Source organism: Gambusia affinis, linkage group LG05 (genome assembly GCF_019740435.1).
Source record: "Gambusia affinis linkage group LG05, SWU_Gaff_1.0, whole genome shotgun sequence".
Classification (NCBI taxonomy): domain Eukaryota; kingdom Metazoa; phylum Chordata; class Actinopteri; order Cyprinodontiformes; family Poeciliidae; genus Gambusia; species Gambusia affinis.
In genome coordinates, this window is record NC_057872.1 from 28,566,460 (window position 1) to 28,588,017 (window position 21,558).

At 40.1% G+C, this 21,558-nt stretch overlaps 1 protein-coding gene across 1 annotated transcript in view; it reads right to left on the reverse strand.

Annotated features, from left to right (window-relative positions):
* Window positions 1-21,558, reverse strand: part of LOC122831081 (nectin-2-like) — a 115,073-nt gene that overhangs the window by 1,784 nt on the left and 91,731 nt on the right. Inside the window, exons 7-9 of the mRNA XM_044117011.1 lie at window positions 1,567-1,699; window positions 1,349-1,406; window positions 1,127-1,219 (exon numbers count right to left, since the gene is read on the reverse strand). Of these exons, the coding sequence (XP_043972946.1) occupies window positions 1,127-1,219; window positions 1,349-1,406; window positions 1,567-1,699 (284 nt within the window). The remainder of the gene's footprint in view (window positions 1-1,126; window positions 1,220-1,348; window positions 1,407-1,566; window positions 1,700-21,558) is intronic.

Genomic DNA, 21,558 nt, shown 5'->3' on the forward strand with positions numbered 1-21,558 from the left:
TTAGAAAAATGTTTGCTTAAAATAAATCAATGTGTGTATTGCATGTTCAAATACATGGACGAATTAGGGGAGATGGTGATGAAATGTGCCAGAGGTGAGGCACAGATGACTCATTGCTGTCTCTCTTTAAAAATCCCGAATACATAAATATTACATATGTTCTACAGATGCAAACATTTCACAGTCTGTCTAATACATGTAATGAATGTGTGACATATTTAGTCTGAGCAGCCATGAATGCACAGTAAAGATCTGGAGGGTGGGCCAGAAACGGATGGCGGGCAGTGCTGAGCCCCATAGGCACAACAAGCAATAAGTCTCCTCCTCCTCCTCTTTCTACACATTGAAAAGACTGTAAACAACCAGAAAAATACACTTGGAATAGAAACAATCCAGAATGATGGTCTGTCTTGCTAATCATCTCCTTTGAATCTCCACTGCTTATGTTTCCAATATAGTTAAAATAAATGGATGTCAAATTCTATAATCAAATACAATCCCAACTTTTTTTAAAATTATTATTATTTTTTTTTAGCTTTTATGGCTGTCATTTATATTGAATATATCTTGAAGTAGTCATATCCTAGATTTTTACATTTTGAGGTGTCCCATATAGTATTATGTTGTTTTTTGGTGAAGCACAAAAAACAACATAATTTAAAGACACATTTCTTTAAATTCCCTCATAGTGGACAGGAAAACAGAGTTTTGAAATTGAGAAGCTTTGAACAGTAGAAAAATGACAACATAATAAATACATAAGGCTTATGTGCAGACGTATAAAGCTGCCACTGCTACATCCAGGCCACCACTTGGTGGCGCCACCAGATGAGGAGGATTGTAGCGAAACTAACAGCACTTTATGTTAAAACTTTTTTTCTTCCCCTTTAATAAAATATTATACATTGGTTTAGACAGTTTATGCTGACCTCACCGTCTTGCTAAAGGGCAGCAAGCTAAAACCATTTAATAAATAAATCATAACGCTCTGGAGAAGAGTTGAGTAACGTGATGAATATTTGATAGAAGCTCACAGGGGCCTTACTGGTGTTAGGAAGAACTCAATTATTATCCAGTAAAGTTAAAATTAAAGTTGCATTAATTTATAGTCAGGAAGCATTCTCACCGTGATGGGCTCTGGGGATTGGGTGGAGTAATACTGACTCTGCAGAGGTGCATCCTGGGTCACTGGGACATTAACCGGGATCAACGGCTGTGACTGTACACACAGAAACACATCAATACATACATTTCAGATGATCAAATGAAATCCGAGTTTCTATCCGACAACCTGACACAACTGTCTGGACGATACTCTTTGTCTTTACAGCGTTTGCATGTGACTCACGCTGATTTTAGAGCTGCTGGTCTTTTTGGGAGGAGGGGGCTTGTACTTGGGAGGACCCCTGAAACAAAACACACACAGCTGTCATGTTTAGTGAGTCGCACAAATGTGAGGCACGCTGTATGCTGTGCCATCTGAAGGGAACAGATTTACACAAAAAAAGAAAAAGAGTGAAGTGAAGTGAAACAAAGTCGTCCACGCTCAGTCGGTCAGATACTCACTCTGAATTGAATTTGTTTTTGCGTTTGCGGTACATGGCTATGCCTGTTCCGATGACGGCCAAGACCAGAATGACCCCTATGATGGCGCCGATGATGCTGCCTGTGGTGCCACCCTTTTGCGCGAGTGGAGTAACTGAGAAAAAAGAACGGCATGAAATTTACAAGTGTTTGACGAAACAGTAACTCCTTACTCTGTAGACCTGATACAGGAGTGTTTCTGCACTCCTGTATCTGCAGTGTTTCTGTAGTACTTATGTCTAGCAGACATAAGTACTACTATATACAAATATATATACATTTATACTTCTGTATAATGTTTACTTACAAGTCAAGTGTGAGGTGAAATTAATTTTATGTAAGGAGAAAATATAGAAAACAGTGGAGCCAAAAAAAATTTGATTTTAAGCAGGAGTTTAAAGGGATAAGGTTATGGGTCTTTTTTTCTTAACTGGAGTTATGTTTGCTCTCCACCTTAAAAATGGAGATCTGTCTGAAATAACTCTGTTTCGGAAAATGAAAAGAGAAAAACACACTAGTAAAGAACATTCCTTACAGATTTTCTTCGGTCAAACTGAAACATTTTTAGTCAAATCTTAATAGCAGAGAAAGATGATCTTGGTAAAAAATTAATGTGTTGTTTTTATTGTTTATTCAGTTATATCTAAAAGAAAATCAAGCCAAACTGTAGGAAAAACGTAAGAGCCCCTAAAACTGGTCATTAAGTAATTTCAGTAATTAGTGTTTTTCTCCACTATGGAGGACAAAAAACTGGTGGCTGGATGTTCTCCATCTGGATTTTCTACTAGAAAGCAGAACGAATGGTTCCATCAAATACATCAAGTCTATCTGGGCTTTTAGTTTTATGCCGCATAAAAAGGAGGCTCACCCAAGTTCTCTCTCACCAAGTTAAAAAAGTTATAAGATAATCAATGGAAATAAACTTGATAGATCACATTGGAAATAAAAGTGCCATTGATGCTTTTCTATGTTAAATAAAAACCTTCAGATGTACATTTTTGTTTGTGATTTTTTTTTATTGCCTGAATATTTGGTAATCCCTCCACATGAATATGTTCAGTACTATAATAATTTTCATGGCCACAGATTATTAAAGGCTTACAGACTGCTTCTACAAACATTTGTGAAAGAATGGATTGATCCCAAGAGTTCAGCATGATTCAATGACATGATGCTGCCTCTGCAATAAATCCACTGAGGAAGTGTCTTCTGTACTAAATATCACACAGTTTTATACAAAAGTGAAAGTGGTTGGATACATGGGTGATCAGGTGCATAGGGTTCAGGGGTCAAACTCTATACAGAGTAAATATACAGCTTCATGTGTCCTTCAGATTAGCATAAGAGTGAGTTTTATGAAAGAGGCTGTCATTTATCTGTAGTGACCAGCTGAGTGCAACCCCCAACCATGACCTGAAGAATTAATGTAAATTTTGGGATGAATTTACACCCAGACCTTCAACTACAATATCAATGCCTGACCTCATAAATGCAACTCTGGGTGAGTGTGAAAATCTTCCCATGAACAAACTACTGAAACACCTGAAAAGTCTTTCCAGAGGGATTCAAGTTGCTGCAGCTGCAAAGGATGGGCAAATATATTAAACCCTTACAGCAATAAGCGTATCTTGAGAATCTTATGCTGCAAGTTTTCAAGATGCTACAAAGAAAGCACAAAAATTAATAGAATTACTAGAATTCACCATTTCTAACCACTGTCAAGGTGAAGAAAAGAAAGCTAAATGATCATAATAAAACAAGGTAAACCTCCGAGTTGCACACCTCTTTCTGTTTCAATAATCATATATTGGCTCCAATTATTTGCATGACCTTTTCAAAACTCCAGGCTGCTCAGGTTGGAAGGCACTGATTTAACAACCATTAGTATTAATGAAATGTCATGTAGCACAGGGCAAGAAGATATCAGGTGATATTTCACTTCGCTATGAGTAGCTTAATAAAACAAGGGAATAAAGAAAAAACACTCAGTGACTAAGTCGGGTGAAGAAATGCGTGTGTGCCTGTGTGTGTGTGAACATGTGCAACACTGCTGCTAAAGTACAAGAGAGGTCTTGATTAGAGTGTCGAGTCACAGGGGTGATTAAAAAGAACCAGAGGAATCACGCAGAGGCTCGACTAATGAACCATGTCCACGCTGAGCATCAGCCGCTTTCAGACAGACACACTTACAGAGAGAGAAAGAGAGACGAGGTGTGTTTACTGAAAGTGCAGCTCGACTCATTATCTTTGGTATTCCTGGGGGATTATGCTAATGAGGGGGAGGTAAAGGGCAGAGAGGATCTGAGGCTCATCTGATGAGAACAAACTCCTCGTCTTAGTAATTGGAGGGGTCATGATTGAGTGTTGTTAGCCTTCTAATTATGATTCTTTTCCAACAATAGACTACTTTGAACATCTCCTAAAATAATTTCCATTCTTTCACATGCACAGAAGCTGCTCTAATGATCCTGTCTTCTCGGAGTAGTCGTTACGTCTCGCTACATCACCTCCGAGACCGACCCACTACGATCCCTGCTGCTCAGAACAAAGCTGTGGGTTTCCTCTCTCATTCCGGTTTCATATTCTAATTTATGAGAGCTGTATTCAGAGGGGTTCATGTGCACCATCAACACATCACACTTTCCAAAATTTATCATTGCAATCCCACCTCTTTTGGGAAAAATAATCACAAAGTCACAAAAATAATCACAAAGCTCCTCACATATTAAATAAAACTGTCTCTACAATCAGAGCTGGTCTTTGGATGAGGTGAACTGAGTTAATTGTGTTTTCAGGAAAACCTCGCCCTGCTCATTTCTTTTCACCAAACCCAACAAGTGTGTAGTTTTCATTATCAGTCACAAAGTGAGAATAAACTCACAAGAGGACATCTTTTATCAGCCAAATCAAACACTTGTGTGATTCACTTAAGTTCTTCCAGAGCTCTTCTTTTTGACTCCTAATATTAGATTTAACAAATCTAACAAATTGCAGAACTATGAATCACTTCTGCAAACATTTATCGTAATTAGAGGCTTAAATGGTCGGGAATTGTTTGTAACCTTTGATCTAAACGTGTCCAAGCAGAAGCGAGGACATGAAAAAGAAGCTATAGAAAAAACTTTTCTGAGCTAAATATAAAGATTTTGAATTTAAAACAGAGAGAAATAAAAAATAAATTATGAGTGAGAATATGTTCTTTTGGAATAGAGATGAACAGAGACTGATTTATTCAAAGAACAGAGAACGAAGCAGCTTAATGAGATTTTTTAATGATCCAACCTGAAGTCATGTCAAGTCGACCAGATTCCCCACCGTCAGAGTCTCATTTCATTTTACTTTTCTCTTGTTAGATCAGAAATCTGAAGAAATTAAAGACACGGGGGACCACTTCATTCAGACAGAGCCACCTTTGAGGCATGTTGGTGTAATTTTATCTGAATTCGGTCAAATCCTTGATATTTGGAATTTGAAAGTGGGTTTTAGATACAGCATCAATTATAAACATGTATCAAAACCCTATCACTGTGTTCACTGCAACAGCAAAGTCACAAAAATTGCTTCACATTAATTTATAAAGCGTGAAAAACACCATAAGTGACATATATATATATGACATACACCCATTCCTAGGAAATATATCATGACGTTTTAAAAAATACTTTTTCACTTTTTAAGCACATCAGAGAACCTTTGATTAGTAATAAAGTTCCTATTGTTCCTGACTACAAATAAAGAGGCCAGTTTCTCTTTTTAAAAACAAAAACCTAAAACTTGTTGTGATATTAACATATATATAAAAAGCAATTTAAAGAACATTTCTGGTGTTTTAGAAAACACAATTAAACCCAACAGTTGTGGATTTTTGGGATCTTCTTACAAAATTATACAGATAAAGCATGTTTATGCACCAGGTATTAGCAGAAATAACCAGTAATATATTTTCTGTTTATGCTTTTTGTGTTTATTTAAGATCTCAGGTCTTATTTTGAGATCTGGAAGAATTAAACTCTGGAGGTCACTATTTAAGACAGCCAACAACTTTTTCTTTAAAACTGATACAGAAACACGTCTCTTATAGAGAACAACCCTGATAAACAAAAACATTTTCATCAAAACTTGTTAAAAATTGGAAAATATCTGATTACGACAAAGCTATTATTTCTTAAAATTATGTTTACTTATTTTTTTGACACTTAAATGCCAAGAACAAATAATTCTGGGAGCCACATACTGTATAAAATTGAGACAGGAATAATAGAAAGTTGGTCACTCCAAAGTAAAAAAAAATAAACAAAACAAACAAAAAAAACACACAATAAAACTAATAAATAAAAAACAGCTTCCAATCCAGGGTGGGCAAAGGCCCCCCAATGCCCACTGCACACAGATAATCCTTGTACGCAAAGAGCCTTGAATAATAAATAAATTTTGTTTTTGTCTGCCAAACTGAATTTTATGCAAAAATTTCTAATCTAAAAAGTGAGAAGTCGTCCCTGAATCTGAGCTCAACATGCAATGCATCCGTGCTTTGATGCAGTGACGGTCCTCGACCTCCTGGTGGTGCTGTGTCTCTACAGCACCGCAGCCTCTGCCAGCCACACGGCACTTTAAATACCTGCTTTTCCCGTATTGCCTGTATAACCGCTTCCTCATTACATCGCCGTCTCTGTTTATCATCACGCCAACCTTCTCATTTTTCAGCTCCCAGCGTTTTTTCTTAAGCGACACTGAAGCCCTCTTTTTCTCTCCCTTTTTTCTTTGCCTCTTATCTCGCAGCCGTCATTATCCAACCATGTCATTTCACTCAGCAGGCTTCAGGTAGAAAGTGATTCCTTCCCTTCAGATAACCTCTGATTGAGAATAATAAAAAATGCTGCAGGAAATAAGGCTCAGTTTAAAGGACTGAGGTGTGAGAGTGAAAGAAGTGACTTGTGATAGTGCCATTTGTGTTGGCCCTGTCACCAGCCACGTCTTTCTGTAATGAAACCTCAGAGGAAGAGTGTGTGTGAGTGTGTGTGCTGGATATGTTTAAACCTGAGCAGCTTCAGGCCAAGGACAAGACACGCGAGCACAGTTAAGACCCATCCAAACAGAGTAAACGCAGCGTATGAACGCCCGGCTCTGTATCCCACGCTCATCGCTTCACTTGATGTATTTACACAAGAACTCTACAGCTTTGCTGCGTGCCCTTTGCCCTCCAGCCTCTCCCTTCCAGACAAGCACAATTTACATAAATAATAAGAAAACAGATAAAAAATAAAAAAAAGTGCACACAAAGCACCGTCCAATTTATTTGAGAGGAACAGAGCCCAGAGGCAGAGAGCAGTTTCTTTCAACCAAATCATGTTCTGTTTTATTTCTTTTACAGTGAGTGGGAAAATGGGCCAGAGATCAGATTTAGTTTTGAGGTCACGTCTGTTCCTGTGAGCCAATCAATGTGAGAACAATCTGGTCTGAAAGGCATCTATTTCCTCTTCCTGTGCAAGAGCCTTCCCTGCCTGACCAGCCAGTCAGCCATGGACCACCGCGCTCCCACGAGGCACAGGAGTGAAGGAAAATAGGAGCTGGGGGAGGAGTGGGAGTGTCGGGAAAAGGAGATGAGGCTGAATGGTTGGCTGAAGATGTCTGAAATTACTGCAGACCTACTTCAGCAGGATGAAAATACCACCAGAATCTCTTGAGCTTCAGGATGCATGGTGAATCCTGGATACAGCTCCCTAACTGAGCATTTTTCCCCCCCAGTTTTATCTCAATTTCTCTTTATTTCTGGTTAAAGGGGTTGTTCAGATGTCACAACTTTCTTATCTGGAGGGTGGCATTGGGTTTGTAGAAAAGTTAGGGAATTGTCAGAGAAGCAAAAGGCAAACAGAGACTAACCCTAACCCTAACCCTATCCCAATCCACAAATCTTAGTGGATTTTAGCTACTGAAAGTCAAAATGTTTAGCTCTATGGATAATCCATCCATCCACTGTCTTATGCTCATCAAAAATTGGATTGTGAGGCTAACAGGTTCAGGAGAATAATCCTAACATCATCCTCCCTGGGTCATTCTGGGGGAATCCCAGTGTTTTCAGGTCAGAAGAGATACATAATCGCTCGTATCTGTCCTATCCCCGTCTCCCCTCACATGCCTGGAAAACCTCCAAAGGTTTTCCTACTTTGAGCTTGGCCCAAAGGAAAGACTTCTCTTCTCCATCTTATGTTAAAGTTTGAGATCAACCCATCTCCAGCTGTGTCCTACTACAAGATGTACATACATCTGGACTCCTTTGCCTGGGGCAAAGGCTGACCTTTAACCCCGTACCTTTTGCTGGTTGAGAAGCGTGGCCACAGATTCAGCTGCTCTGATGCACAATGCAGCTCATAATTTGAAGACCACCACAACAAGCCTATCCAACCCACGCTGTGAATAATCTTGACCATGCACTGAAAAATCTGGATACTGCTCTTGTTTTGATTATGAAACAACTGATAACACAAGCCTCCCTGGCATTTTATACTCCTGCAACACTCTTCACAAAGAGCCTCAGCTTACAGGATAAGTGAAGTTTTGTTTCCCTTTCTGAGTCAAACAGTTTTCCGAAACTTCTTTGAAGTCAACCCAAACTCCTCTTACAAAGCCTCCCTAAATTCCTTCAGCAGTAAAGTCTCTTCTCACATACTATACTAATGGTGTTCTCCACTTTTTGGAGAACACCATTGTGAAGTGTTATTTTCTCTGCCAACAAACTTCTGTAACTCTATAGTTACACTGACTGAGAATGCCAGCTCGATCAATCTGCCTCAACAATCACAACTCCTATGACTGCTTTTAGTCAAATGAAACTTTTCAATTTAGCTGCAGGTTGTATTTTATGCAAAACCACTGAAGATAGACGATCTTAGGGGTCTTCAACTCCAGGTCTCAAAGGTCGGTGTCCTACAAGTTTTAGATGCATCTCTGCTTCAACTTGAGTGAAATAACCAGGTTATTAGCAAAACTCTGGAAAACTCGACTGCATGCTGAGGAGTAAAATTAGCCGTTTGATTCAGCTGTGTTGGACCAGGCACACATCACCTCGGGAATACAGCCAATCAGTGACAAGGAAATCAAATGATGCTCCTTGATTGGCTGTTTTGCAAACACCAACAATAGCATGTCATTTAGCATTCTGATTAGGTATTTAAGCTTCCCATTTTCCTTTCAATATTTCAGATATGGATTTTTCACAAAAATAATATCAAATACCACAGAAGAATTTGCAAATTGGTGAATCCTTGAAAACTGAATGATGAAGACCCAAAGAGAAACACTGTTCAAGCACAGTTTTCAAAAAATATTCAGGAATTATCTTCTAAAAACTGAAACATTCAATTGCAAACTAGGAAAAATGCTGCCAGTTAGTTATGCTGGGATGTTAAATCTGGGAATGGTCAGCCTAACCGTGTCCCAGTAACATGAAAAAAAAACAAGTGGAAGCTGCTGGTTGATGTGTTCAGTGAACAGGATAACTGCTAGTGGCAATGCACACAGCACACCCCAGATTTTATTTTTTTCAAACACGATATCAACATGTTATCTAAAAGTGTTGCTTTGTACTGCAATGCAAATCATCAAATATGCATTGATGATATTTGATCATCAATGCATCATCAATCACCAAATTTTAAATGCAAGAAAATTTTATTAATTCAGACTTCAAGGGTGACTTTCAGTATTTATTTTTTTAATACGTGGCTAAAAATGGGTGGAAATATAAATTGCATCCTTCTACTCATACAATTCCAACTAATAAAACAGTTTTAACACCTTTCAGTGGTTCATTGGATGAAATGGCAAAACCCAAATTTTGCTGCACTTCGGCTTCAATTGCCTGTCAGTTTGCCGACTCTCAAACAACTTAGAATTTTGCAAAGTGGTACTTGTAATAAAAACTTTAAGAACCAGTAATGTAGATGGATAATAGCAGTTATTATCTTGTGGGTTTGAACATTTTCAGTTCAAGTGGTGCTAAATGGTTGGAATCAGAAAAAACGATGGGGTTTGCCCGACTAAATTCAACAAACCTGCAGTAAAAAGATATCTTTCTACAACAGATAAGAAAGGTATGAGTAATAACCCCACAGAACCATCCATTTAGAGCGCTTTTATGAGAATCAGGAGACAGATCAGCTCTTTCTAATGACTAGGAGAATGTGAGTCAGTAGTAAAGGAGCTAAACATAGGTAAGAGTAGCAGGCAGAAGCGGATTCATTGCGAGATGAGTCAAACGGAGATTAGTCCAAACATCGGCGCAGTAGGAAGAAAGACATTTAGGAGAGATGAGGCTGGAGAAAAGGAGGCAGCAGGTATAGCAAGGAGAGATGAAGCCTGTGATTAAGAGGCTGGCTTTTGATAAGTACAGCGGGATTTTCCTGCTGCTGCCTTCGACTTGCTGATCACACACTGAGAGGGGATGAAGGAGAAAGCGGAAGACAAAGATCTCACATCCCTCTCTTTTCGACTCAATCCCTTGTTCTCTGTTGCTGCATGTTTACGCCTCTCCCTGAAGGGATTACAGTTAAACAAACTGGCCTATCCTCAACTTCACAGCCAGGCTGCTGGCTTTTGCTGCATTTGTTTGCCCTCCTCTCCATCACCCCCTCCACCAGCCTCCCTGCCTGCCCCTTTCTGTCTCTCTGTCATCCTGCTTCGTCTCTGGTTCAATTTAGGATTCGCTTGTTTGGCTCTGTAATACGACAGCACAAATCTGCAGCGTCTCTGTCTGCATCTCTTATCTGCTGTGTGCCTAACGAGAGGAGATAAGCCTGTTTTTATTACCCCCACTGACCTGTTTGGCAAATCTGAACGACACACTCACTAACAAACAAGTTTTCAGAGTCCTGAAAGCATTTTTACGATCCTTAAAAAAACGCAGCCACGTATATCTGTAGAAGAAAAGGAACAGATATGTGTGCAGTTGATCTTGGCTTAAAAGATTACAATGTGACTGTTCATTGAAAAAACAATCCTGCTGCAGCTGACTATCAAATTTGTTTCTAATGGGTTAGCTGGAGTTTTATGAAGTGACAGCTGACAAAAATATCCAAAGCTCGATGTAGGTTTGGCCACGTGATGCTGATGTTACCGGATTGCCTTCAATTTGTGTCATCTCCCCCCCTCTGACCCTGTCGCACTCCTTCAAATCACATCTTAATATGCTTTTTAAGCAAACTCAAACACATTATATAAATCCAACACACTTGATCATCCTGCAACTATTAAATGTCTTTGACTGAGAAAACATTTTGATTTAAAATTCTCTTTTCTGTGAGATTTACTGAGTACTTTTAAAAACAAAAACATATCAGCTGAAACTGGAGACTCCTGCAGAAGTTTGAGCTCAACGGCATTTTGAAACAAACCAGTTTCGGCTGAAATTTGAGCTGAAACTCTGGTTGCAGAACAAACACAAAGCACAGAAAAACACAAGGCTATCACGGTCCCAGCAGAGTGCCTGGAGATGAGATTAGGACCGAATGAATTGATGGCCTCTGAAGGAGATTAAGATAAAGAACAGTGCGTGTAATCTCGTTGCTCACTAAGAGAAAAGAGAGACCCCTGGCCTTTAGATTGCGCGGGTAACTTTGTAAAAAAACACGCACAGCTCATCCATCTGTTGAGGCATTCGTTAAGGTTGAGGCTTTAATGCATTTGATAAATTGCCTCACAAAACTATTCAAAGACTCTTGAACTTTCTCACATTTTGTTGTGTAACAGCAACTAGCTGTGGTGTATTTTACTGGCGTTGCATAATTGCACAGTCCAGTGGAAGGAAAATGATACACAGTCATTAGTTTGCAGAACCACTTTAAATGTCAAAGTGTTGCTGCAGATTTTCAACTGGACGCTCTGGTCTGGACACTAACTGGGCTCTATGACACTTTGCTTTAAAAGTCAGCTGCACAATATTGCAATAGCAGAGAATATCTTGGATGCAATACTTGGTTTGATTTTTACCGCCTGATACATGTTGAAGCTTACAAAGTCTGTTGGGACATTGTGATGAAGGAAAAGAGTCAGGAAAATCTGCTAATGGTGATAAGTATATTTAGTGAAAGAAAGGTGAGTTCATTTGGAGTACCTTTTATCAAATATAACAAAAGAAGAAATTGAAGTAATACATAAAGGGAAAAGTTAGAATTCAAATTCATTATTAATGAAAACATTTCCATGTTTTTCTCTGATATAAACTATTAGATCGTAGTTCTGGTTACATGTTTATGGTCACTGTCATGCTGGAAAGTGAACATCAGCACCGTCATGAAGTTTTCTTCCAGTCTTATCTTGTATTGTATTGTCCTCCATATTTTCCTGTCCCTGCTTTAGATCAGTAACCCCACATCATGGTGCTGCCGCCACCAGGCGTTACCAGGTGGAGTGGTACATTCAAAGTCTCCTCTGACCAGAACAATGTCTACCACATGCAGTTCACTCTCCTAAAATAATGGTAAAAAAATAAAAGTAATTTTTGCCAAAAGTAATTTTTATTTGTTTTGTTTTGCATAGACCACTTGCAGTCAAGAGGAATATATGTCATCTTGTAATTGACTGATTGTGAATCTTTGTTGCTTTTGTTGTTGGTGTGTTTGTTTTTATCTTTAACAGAACGCTGAGATTTTCACAGCTTTGGATGTTTTATTAAGTATTCCTGCTTTAGAGTTTTCAATAACTTTCTCCCTGATGTCTCTGTTTCTTGGTCTCCATGATGCTGTTTGTTCACTAATTATCTCCAACAAATCTGTGACCTTCAAAAAACCTTCTTGTAAACTCTGTTAGGGGACTTTTGAAGATGCACTGGATTTTATTTGAGAGTACAGGAGGAAAGTAGGAGAAGCATTCATCCCTTTCTTCCTTTAATTATGCACTAATCCATTGATCACCTAAAAATCCAAGTAAATTACATTGAAGTGTATGCGTGTACATGTGAAAAATGTAAAAATATTCAGAGGTACGGATACTTGTGTTTCTGTAACACCAGAGTAGAGTGGACTGCAGAGGAGAGAACAGAAAGACTAAGATCAGAAAAAGTGGAGAAAATACTGTTGGCTGAACGATACAAGTGAGCTGAAGTCCAGAGCCTCCTCGAGTCTGTAGCCCCTCAATACGCACACACTCTTAAATTATTCACTATTAATGCAGGAACTGCAGCTACCCCTCACTTTAATTTTACAACCCTCAATCGCAACTGTCATTTACTATTCTCTGCACACACAACACCATTACAATCCATTTTACCGCTAAACAAATCAGGTCAAATTGATTGTGCTTATTTGGACAAACACGATCGCCTGAATGGCTCTGAGAGGACATGCTGAGGCGTTCTGGCTGAAGGAAAAAGCTGTGTGTGTGTGTGTTTGTGTGTGTGTGTGTGTGAGAGAGACATGGCTTAGTTAGGGTCTTTGGTCAGGGGAAATCACCAAGGCTGGTCCTGTCTAATCTTCCGTGATCCTAGAGATCAACATTATACATTTCAACTGTCTGAGGATTAAATTAACATCCCAGTACGCACCATCTTGTGAAAGTGCACATGTGCGTTTTGGCATTTTAAAAAGCACAGCAGTGGATACTGTGTGAACTCGGTGTGTGATGCTGCTCTTCCTCTCTGGGGAGACAGTGTGTTCCCTGCCACAGTGCATCAAAGCACATTTAGTTGCCTTGAGAGAAGGCAGGAGCTCTCCTCTTTTTCCCCCTCCATCTCTTTCTCTGCGTGCCTCCATCATCATCATCGCTTCCCCCCTCCATCTCCAACTCTTTCCTTCCCTTCCTGACAAGGTCACTGTATCCCTCCCTCACTGTCTTCCCTGTCAATATTTACAGTCCACTTTACACTGGCAAGAGGGGGGTCGGCTGCAGCCAGCAGAGAAAAGCAGGGGTGCATTAGCCAAATGTGGCTGTCCACTCAGGACATGAATGATCTGTTGTACTACAAACACTCTGCTCCTCTGCAAACACATGAGCTGTCACAGAAAGGCGCCAGGTATAGCTGGAAAACGCACTTTACACGAGAGTGACAAGTGCTCTAAAAGCACCGGTCAGTTTGTCATAACAGCTATAGGAGCACATTATGTTTTATAAACAATTTTAGCATGTAGTGCATTAAAGTAATAATACAGAGCTGTGATGTACCAGACAGTAAAGAAATACAACTAAACTGCACCATGTGGAGGTTTTAACAAGCTGGTGTTTTTCTGCATCCTTTTACGAAGTTCTGACATTTTACTGCATTATAAATCCTTCGTTCAGCTTGGATGCAATAATCTCATCCAAATGTGCAAAACTGCAACAGAGAAAATATCAAATAAAAGTTTATCTCACTGCCATTTGATTCTTAAATCTTTAGGAATCTTTTTTTAAATTTTAGATTTTTATTTTATTTTTCCCTTTTCTAGAGTATGCTGAAGAAACAGTTCCCTTTTTATCCAAGGAGTCAATGTTTAAAGTGTTGATGCTTCATAACCTCTCCAGTTCTCTTGAATTCTTGAGATCAACTTCGGGGTCAAATCCTGGCAGACAGTCACCCGCTCCCGGAACCAGATCAGGTTTTTTTTGGCTCTCGCTTATTTACCCACCATTTTAAAACAATCTTAAAAATTACTCATCACATGGTGGGACTGAAATCTGGAGAGTTACCATGGACTCAAAATGTGTGTTTGGATCTTTGGACATCTTGATCATTTTTCTCTCTGCTCTTTAAAGCTAGGAAAAAAAGTTTTGCCACTTTTGAATGCATTCCAGCTCCAACACACCTGAATCACATGTAAAGTTATTGTAAAGTTAATGCTGATCTGCCGCAGAGGAAATTCAGCCTTTCAACCTGGATTGATGTAAACTGTTGCTCTTGGACTTTTTCTTCCAACTCCAGGTGACTATAATCCCTTCTGTTCCAAAAATGTTTGATGTAATTCAATCAGGAGAATTAATATGATTTTGCTTTAATCCAGTGTTTAGTCTTTGCACATCCCGTTGCCGTTGTTGCCTGAGCTCTGCACTGGAGGCTGCCTGATTCTGACTTTCTGAAGGAAACACTCCTGGTGGCTGATTAAAGCTTTTCATTCCAACTAGATCACGAAAACCTTCGATAGTTCAGCGTTATTTTCCCTTTTCTTTTTTTTTTTTTTTTTTTTTTTAAAGCAGAACTCTCTGGAATGGTTGCACACCAGATGTCTTTAGAGGATTTGGAAATTAAGAATGAAGAATCTCATTTTGCCTTTTTGCACAAACCATTCACTGCAATACCCATTTTAAGCAGTTGATATCTCTGCAGATAAAACCAGCCTGTTTTCAGTACCTGGTAGCAGAAGAAGAAACTTACACAACCTTATAAGTGTTGCATTTTAGCACCTTTAAAAAGTCAGTGAAGTATTTTGCAGTAATTACCCCCACTTTATGTTTATATTCAACCAAATATAAGCTTGTAGAAAGAAAAATCAATACGCTTTCATACTCTACTTTATTATGCTTCTTGTTTGGTGAATGCAATGGATGCTTTGTGCACACTGCCACAGAAATGGGGTCATGCACAGCTTCCCACAGCAACACAACGGGCTTCCTGCAGACGACGGCAGGTGTAAACTAGGTGTAATACTTCCACATCCGCTCTTTTAAAGGTCAGAGCTACCTATTAAGTTCTTGATAGTCTAGATAATTATTATATGAGGTCTGATGTGTCAGCTGTTCCACACAGATATGGTCACTTCCATGCAAAGCAATGAAACCCAAGCTTCTGTTAGTCAAATGTGCATTAATACTTAAATACTTAGTAGATACTTTTCTTTACAAATTTATGAAACAAAACAATAATGTTCTCCTTTGTTTGATTAAAAACTAAAACAAAAGTGAGCTAAATTTTTGACTGATTTCCCCTTTTCTGGGATGAAATATTAAAATAAATTTTCACAAAACAATTCTGATCCTCCCCCCCTTAAACATGGGTCAATTTCAGCCTTCAAGTGCCTCTATTAGTAACTTCTGGATGTTTCCCTGCTCCAACACACCTGAATCAAATTATCTCTTAATGACAAAGTTTCTGCAAAACCTGCTGTGATGCCAAGGAAGCATCACAGAAGCAATTCAGGTGTTTGATGCATCCAAAAGTTGCAGGACAGGATTTGCAGACCCCTGTATTCTAAAGTCAACTTTTTTAATAAAGCGCTTTTTAATCAACTAATACACACCTGTTCACTGCACAGGAATCCAAACAATAAGAATAGTCACATAAAGATCGGAAACAGCCGCAGGATTTGCGTGTATGCCAAATTGTTTGACCATGACTGTATTGTGAAGGGCAGGGAGGCTGGTGCAAACCTGGGCAAGGTTTCAAATGAACACAAGCTGCTTTGTTATTCTGAAGGAGTCCACAGCTGAAGACTTTAGGGGTCATAATCTCCGGCAATATTTAGCTTGCTGGCAGGTGGCAGATTCACAAGCAAGAGCAAACATGGGTCTTTTCAACAACTTTGCACTGCTTTAAATTATCTGCTCTGTTGAACGTTTGTGTTTTTGCAAAGGATATCAGATTAAATTTTAAAGTAGCTCTTCAAGATTTTTTTCCCAAAGTATACTGAGTATACTTTTAAACACATTATGGATCAACCGGAGATCCAACAAGGTGTGGAGCTTGTGATCTGTTCTCATTTAGCAGAATCAGTGGGGGTCACAGTCCAGTTTAAACACAGCTTCAAACAGCCAGAGCAATTATCGTGTTTTATGTAACGGCCATGTAGAGGAACATCACTCGGCGCTCGCACGTTTCATTGTAGGTCTCTCCAAAAGCACACAGATGAATTTTGATTAGCACCCCTTGATACCACTCCACAGAAAATGGAAAATGGAATGAAATGAGGTGAGGTGCCATTTGCATTCGCACATTTGTCCGTCTGTCTGTGCAGGCAGACTGATGTCGTTTTTATTCCATTACAATGTGAAAAAATAATCTATTTTATATCAATCTTCTGAATTTGTGAATGATGAAAAAAATATCCAATTTTCACTGTAGGATCCAGATGAAAATTTGAAATCAAAGTCATTCCAGGGAACTGGAAAGATTTTATTTTTTTGTATTCTTGCTGAGAGCAAAGCTCGATCTGTCAGTCTGAACTGTACACACGACTCTGTGTGGAGTCTCTGAAGAGGACTGATGAAGAGAAAGGGAAGAAACACACGCGTGAACTGCTTGATGCCGCAACCCTTTGCAGAGCGAAAGAGAAACTTCAAATCATCACCTGTTGGCAGCAATTTATACCTGTCCATTATTTACAGGATATGAATCATCACAATTATTATTTCAACATGAGAGGAAAACATTTTATTCAGCATGTCAATTTGTTTTCATTTTGTATTTATGGCTTTCTCTTGTTCTTCATTATTAACAGCAACAGCACCAATAATCACCACAGCACTTTGAAAAACAAAAGTAGAAAAAGTTTCCATGAGGGGAAAACAGCAGGTCGCCCTCCCTCGTTATATAACACTGTTGAATCACGTTTTAAATTGAATATAGCTTATTACTCTTTGTCTGCTTTGTGTATGACTCTGGTAGAAGCGACGCTGCCAGATATTTCTATCTACCATCATAATTACCTCTGCTTGCATAAGCAAACACATAATCACACTGGAGCCTATGGACAACATTGTTACCACTCCTGGTAGTTCACACTGTAATTGACTTATTCATTTAATTAAAACTAATGTGTTTGAATGCATCTTATTTCATTGCAGTTGGACTTATATAGAGAATAGGCATTAAAACTGTGAGTGTTCATATATTTTTATTTATAAAAAAATGCCTAAAAATGGAGAAGGAAGCTAAATGGTTCCTACAAAGACAAGTATGTAAAAATAAAAATAAAACATTCAGCAATTTTTATCAGATAAGCGTGAATAAAAGAATAAAGTAATATCAGTGTTTGCAGACTTTACATCCAATGCTTTCAAATGATAAATCCATCCACCCATGTCACAGAAAGATAAAAAATAAATAAAATCTGATGTTTTCACATAACACGTAGGAACCCTGAAACTAATTTAAACTAACTCCAGGCCGGTACTCCTCTCACCCTGAACAAATACTGTAACCTACAGTAAATGTTGCAATCTGAGAATATCCGGCAACCTATTTAAGCCCACCGTGCCCCCAGGCCTTCCATCCATCTTCTCAGCATGCTTTTCCTGCTCCCTTCGCCCCCTCATCGCTCCCCCCTCCTGTGACACTGTCACAGTGGCCTTGAGGCCAAGCAGTCAGGAGCAGCTGGTATGTTTACCTGCCCTGCTAACCGCGGCAAACCTCTGGCTAAAAGCTACTCTCACCTCATTGCCCACCACTATGGAGCCTCACACACACACACACACACGCACACACACACACACGCACACGCACACACACACACACACACACACACTCTGGACAAAAAAAAAACTTTGATATCCTCTTAGATTTCTACCCAACAGTCAAGAAGCTATACCCTCTCTTTCCTGCAGCCCACTGAGCAAAAATCCAACATATAATGAGAAGGGAAAAAAATAACGCTGAGGACTTGGCTACCGCTCTCTTCCTCCCTTTCTTTCTGCAAGCATGAACAGTCAGTTCGTTCGCTCCTTTTAACTCACACCGACTCGTGAGAGCGCTCGTCATGTCGCCCTCCCACCAAGTCGCTCACAAAGCCTGCCAGAAAAGAAACGAGGCACAGAGGACGGCCGAGATGGAGAAGGAGGGAAAGGAGTGTCAAACATATAGGAAGGAACAGAGAGAACTGACAGAATAGGAGATTCAGTCTGAAGAACGGAGGGGAGTACGATGAAGATGTCTTGGAGGGAGAGGGGTTGAAGATGTTGCAAAATGCTCCACTATTACTCTTCCTGATTGCCTACGCCACTAATTATATATGTGCAGAATTACGAGTGTTTTTCTTTGAAACGACCATTTCCCTTCCAGCTTTGTTTGTGTTGTTTGTACCTGCTGCACTGTTGACCTCAAACTAGGCAGACAAAAAGAGCCTCACACAGAGTCCTGAGAGCGCTGTAGCTGTAATAGGCCCCATCTCTCCCTCAAATGGCCTCTCATCAGCCGCTGATTAATGACACACAGAGCTGTAATGGCCCCGCGTGCTCTCCACATTCATTTACTCTCCTCTTCATCCAACACCCCTGGAGAGAAACCACAACAATGCGAGCTGTCGAGACACCCGAAAACTGCGCTCTCGCTGAGCCCGAATTCAAACGCTCATTAAGAAAGACATTTTCCTCTATTGCCATTTAGTTATGCAGGGCCACTGGGAGCCGGTGTGGACACCAAAGCAAACAGCGGAGATGGGAAGGTGGAGAAGGAAGAATTTATAGGTTCAATTTATCTGTGTGGATACAAGGAATGGTTTCATTATTGTTTAAATGTGTTTGATTGGATGACTGTCGAGGAGTGCTGGTGATTTATGCTCTGGGTTTGCATTATGTTGGAGGAAAACAACACTCGGACAGACTTGCCTCCAAGCAAATCTAAACTGTATTTGCTTGGGGAAAAACCAAAATGTCTCGGCTGTTTTGATTTCTGAGAACACTGTGGATGTTTGAGCTCCCAATGGTCATCGATGTGTGTCTGTCAACAATCCGGCTCATTACAGCGCTGCAGCACTTCCGCCTCCTTCAAGTGCATATAACCTTTGGATAAAGTTTTATTTTATGGTGGAAATAAAATCATGAAAAGTGTGGCATTCATTTGCATTCATGTCCATCCTATTTGTTGCTGCTGTATTAAAGCTATTCTAGCACCGATTTTTGATTTAACTTGTTATGCTGTAGCTCTGGCTTCACGTTTAGGATCACTGACCAACTGTAAAGTGAATCACTGCCTTTTTGTGACTTCAGCCAGGTTTTGCAGACAAAAAAGACCCCCACAGCATGTCACTGCCACCCCTGTGTTTTACTGTGAAGATGGTGGGTTCCAGTAGCATTTTTTAGGCCGGCTAAAAGTTCTGTACTGGTTTGGTCTCAGTGGACAAGAGCACTTTCCTCCAAGTTTGCCATGTTTTATTGAAAGAGTAATAGAGACTGGATAAAACAGATTTTTAATTGCAAAAATGCTGAAAAATCTAAAAAAAATAAAATAAAAAAATGCAACTTTATTCTTCCGCTTCACCATTATTCGCTGTTTTGTTGCTTTGTCACATAAAACCCCAATGCATTCCATGCTGTAGTGTAAAAAGAGGTCACTTTACAAGATGCCATGCAAATATAGATAAACGTGTGGAGCATGGGTGCTGTCAGCTCCCTTGCATCTCGAGGCCTTGCACAAAAAAACTTCAACTGAATCTATATGCGCTTCCAGACGCATGAGGACAGATGCAAATATTCCCGTAAACCCTCACACGTCAGGAATGAAAGACACTGAATTGCTCTACATACGTCAAATAACATTACACTGAGTATCCGCTATTAAAACTCCCTGCAGCATCAATAATGAATAAATCTACATTACCATGCACTGAAGGCTACGCTGCTGATCTCATTGCTCCAAACTAAAAGTGGCTGGAGGCGCACGTCCGCTAATGGAAATGCTCTTTTATGCACCATTCATCTCAATGCTCAGACAAAACCAAACTCCGGTCTCTTCTGCCTCTTGTTCTTGGCTCTTCAGATGCTGCCGCTCTCTCCCTTCCTCCTCTGCGAGGGTCATCCGTTTATCACCGAGTGTGTACGTGTGTCTGTGTTCCTCCATCGACACTATTTATGCTCTGTGTCTCAGCGTGTTTGTGTGGGGTAATCAATAGTGTTTCAGCGAAGGACACTTAGCGGCGGATCGGGGCCCAAATTCAAGACAGCATGAAAGACAACATGACAGAAACACTTGTGCTGAACCTGAAGGGGCTCAGTGTGACACAGACTGCAGAGACAGCGTTCAACCCAAGACGAGCACACACACACACACACTCCCTCACACACACTTTGGCATGCCTTTAAACTCTGAATCAGGGTCTTCAGTTACATTTAGAAACATTTACACACTACTGAATCAAAGCAGGCAAACTAATGAGTTATTGACCGATGAGCATGCACCCATTTCACCAATAACAAACGTGACCAGCGTCCCCGTCACTGCTAGAGTGGGCTGTAATGGGGGAGTGCGCTTGTAGGTGCGTGCGGCGGGGCTAACTGCGTGTACACAGGCCATTATTAAAGGTTTAGTGTGTGCTCACCAGTCACTCAAGCTCCAGGCAGAGGAGTCAGCTTAAGGGCTCATAGCAGCTCCCTGAGGAGACACTAAATACCATCAGCCGTTTAAATCCATCCATGACTATTTTAAATATGCAGCACACACTCACTCCATTTTTAATAAGGGTTCTGAGCAAGACGTAGGGAGGAGAGAAAAGAAAGGGAGAATAACAGAGCGGCGGACTAAGAAGCGAGAGGAAGGAATGTGAGGCGAGTCGAGTCTGTGGCGATGATTTTCTGGGTGTTGGTGGAGACTCACCCAAAAAGTAACAAAAAAAATTGTGTCAAAATCTGAGAGGCACACAGGAAGTATTTGCAACAAATACACACATCCTGCACAGCCAGGTGTGCAGATAACATAAATAGAGACAGAAAAGTGATACTGTGGGGTGCATATTGCAAAAGCACTCGTGAGTGAAAGCAGGAGATGATGCAAAAGGTTTTGATTCCTTCCAGAGGAAAATCCTGGCATTTTTCTCCAAGTCAAAAATAAATACTATTACACACACCTGGATGAGCTGTAAATTTCTTCTTAATCCGTGGCTTAACTTAGCTCAAAATGCCGTCTGCTCTGCTCAGATTTCAAAGCACACCTGAGTGTGCGGCGGAGTGTGCGCTGCCAGAAAAACAGCGGGGGAAAGTCTGTTGTACATTTTGATCCGAGAGCGGATGAGATATTAGGATCAAAGTCGGGGGAAAAAAGGGGGAGGAAATCACCCCGCTCTTGGCTCCGAATCCACCAGAAAC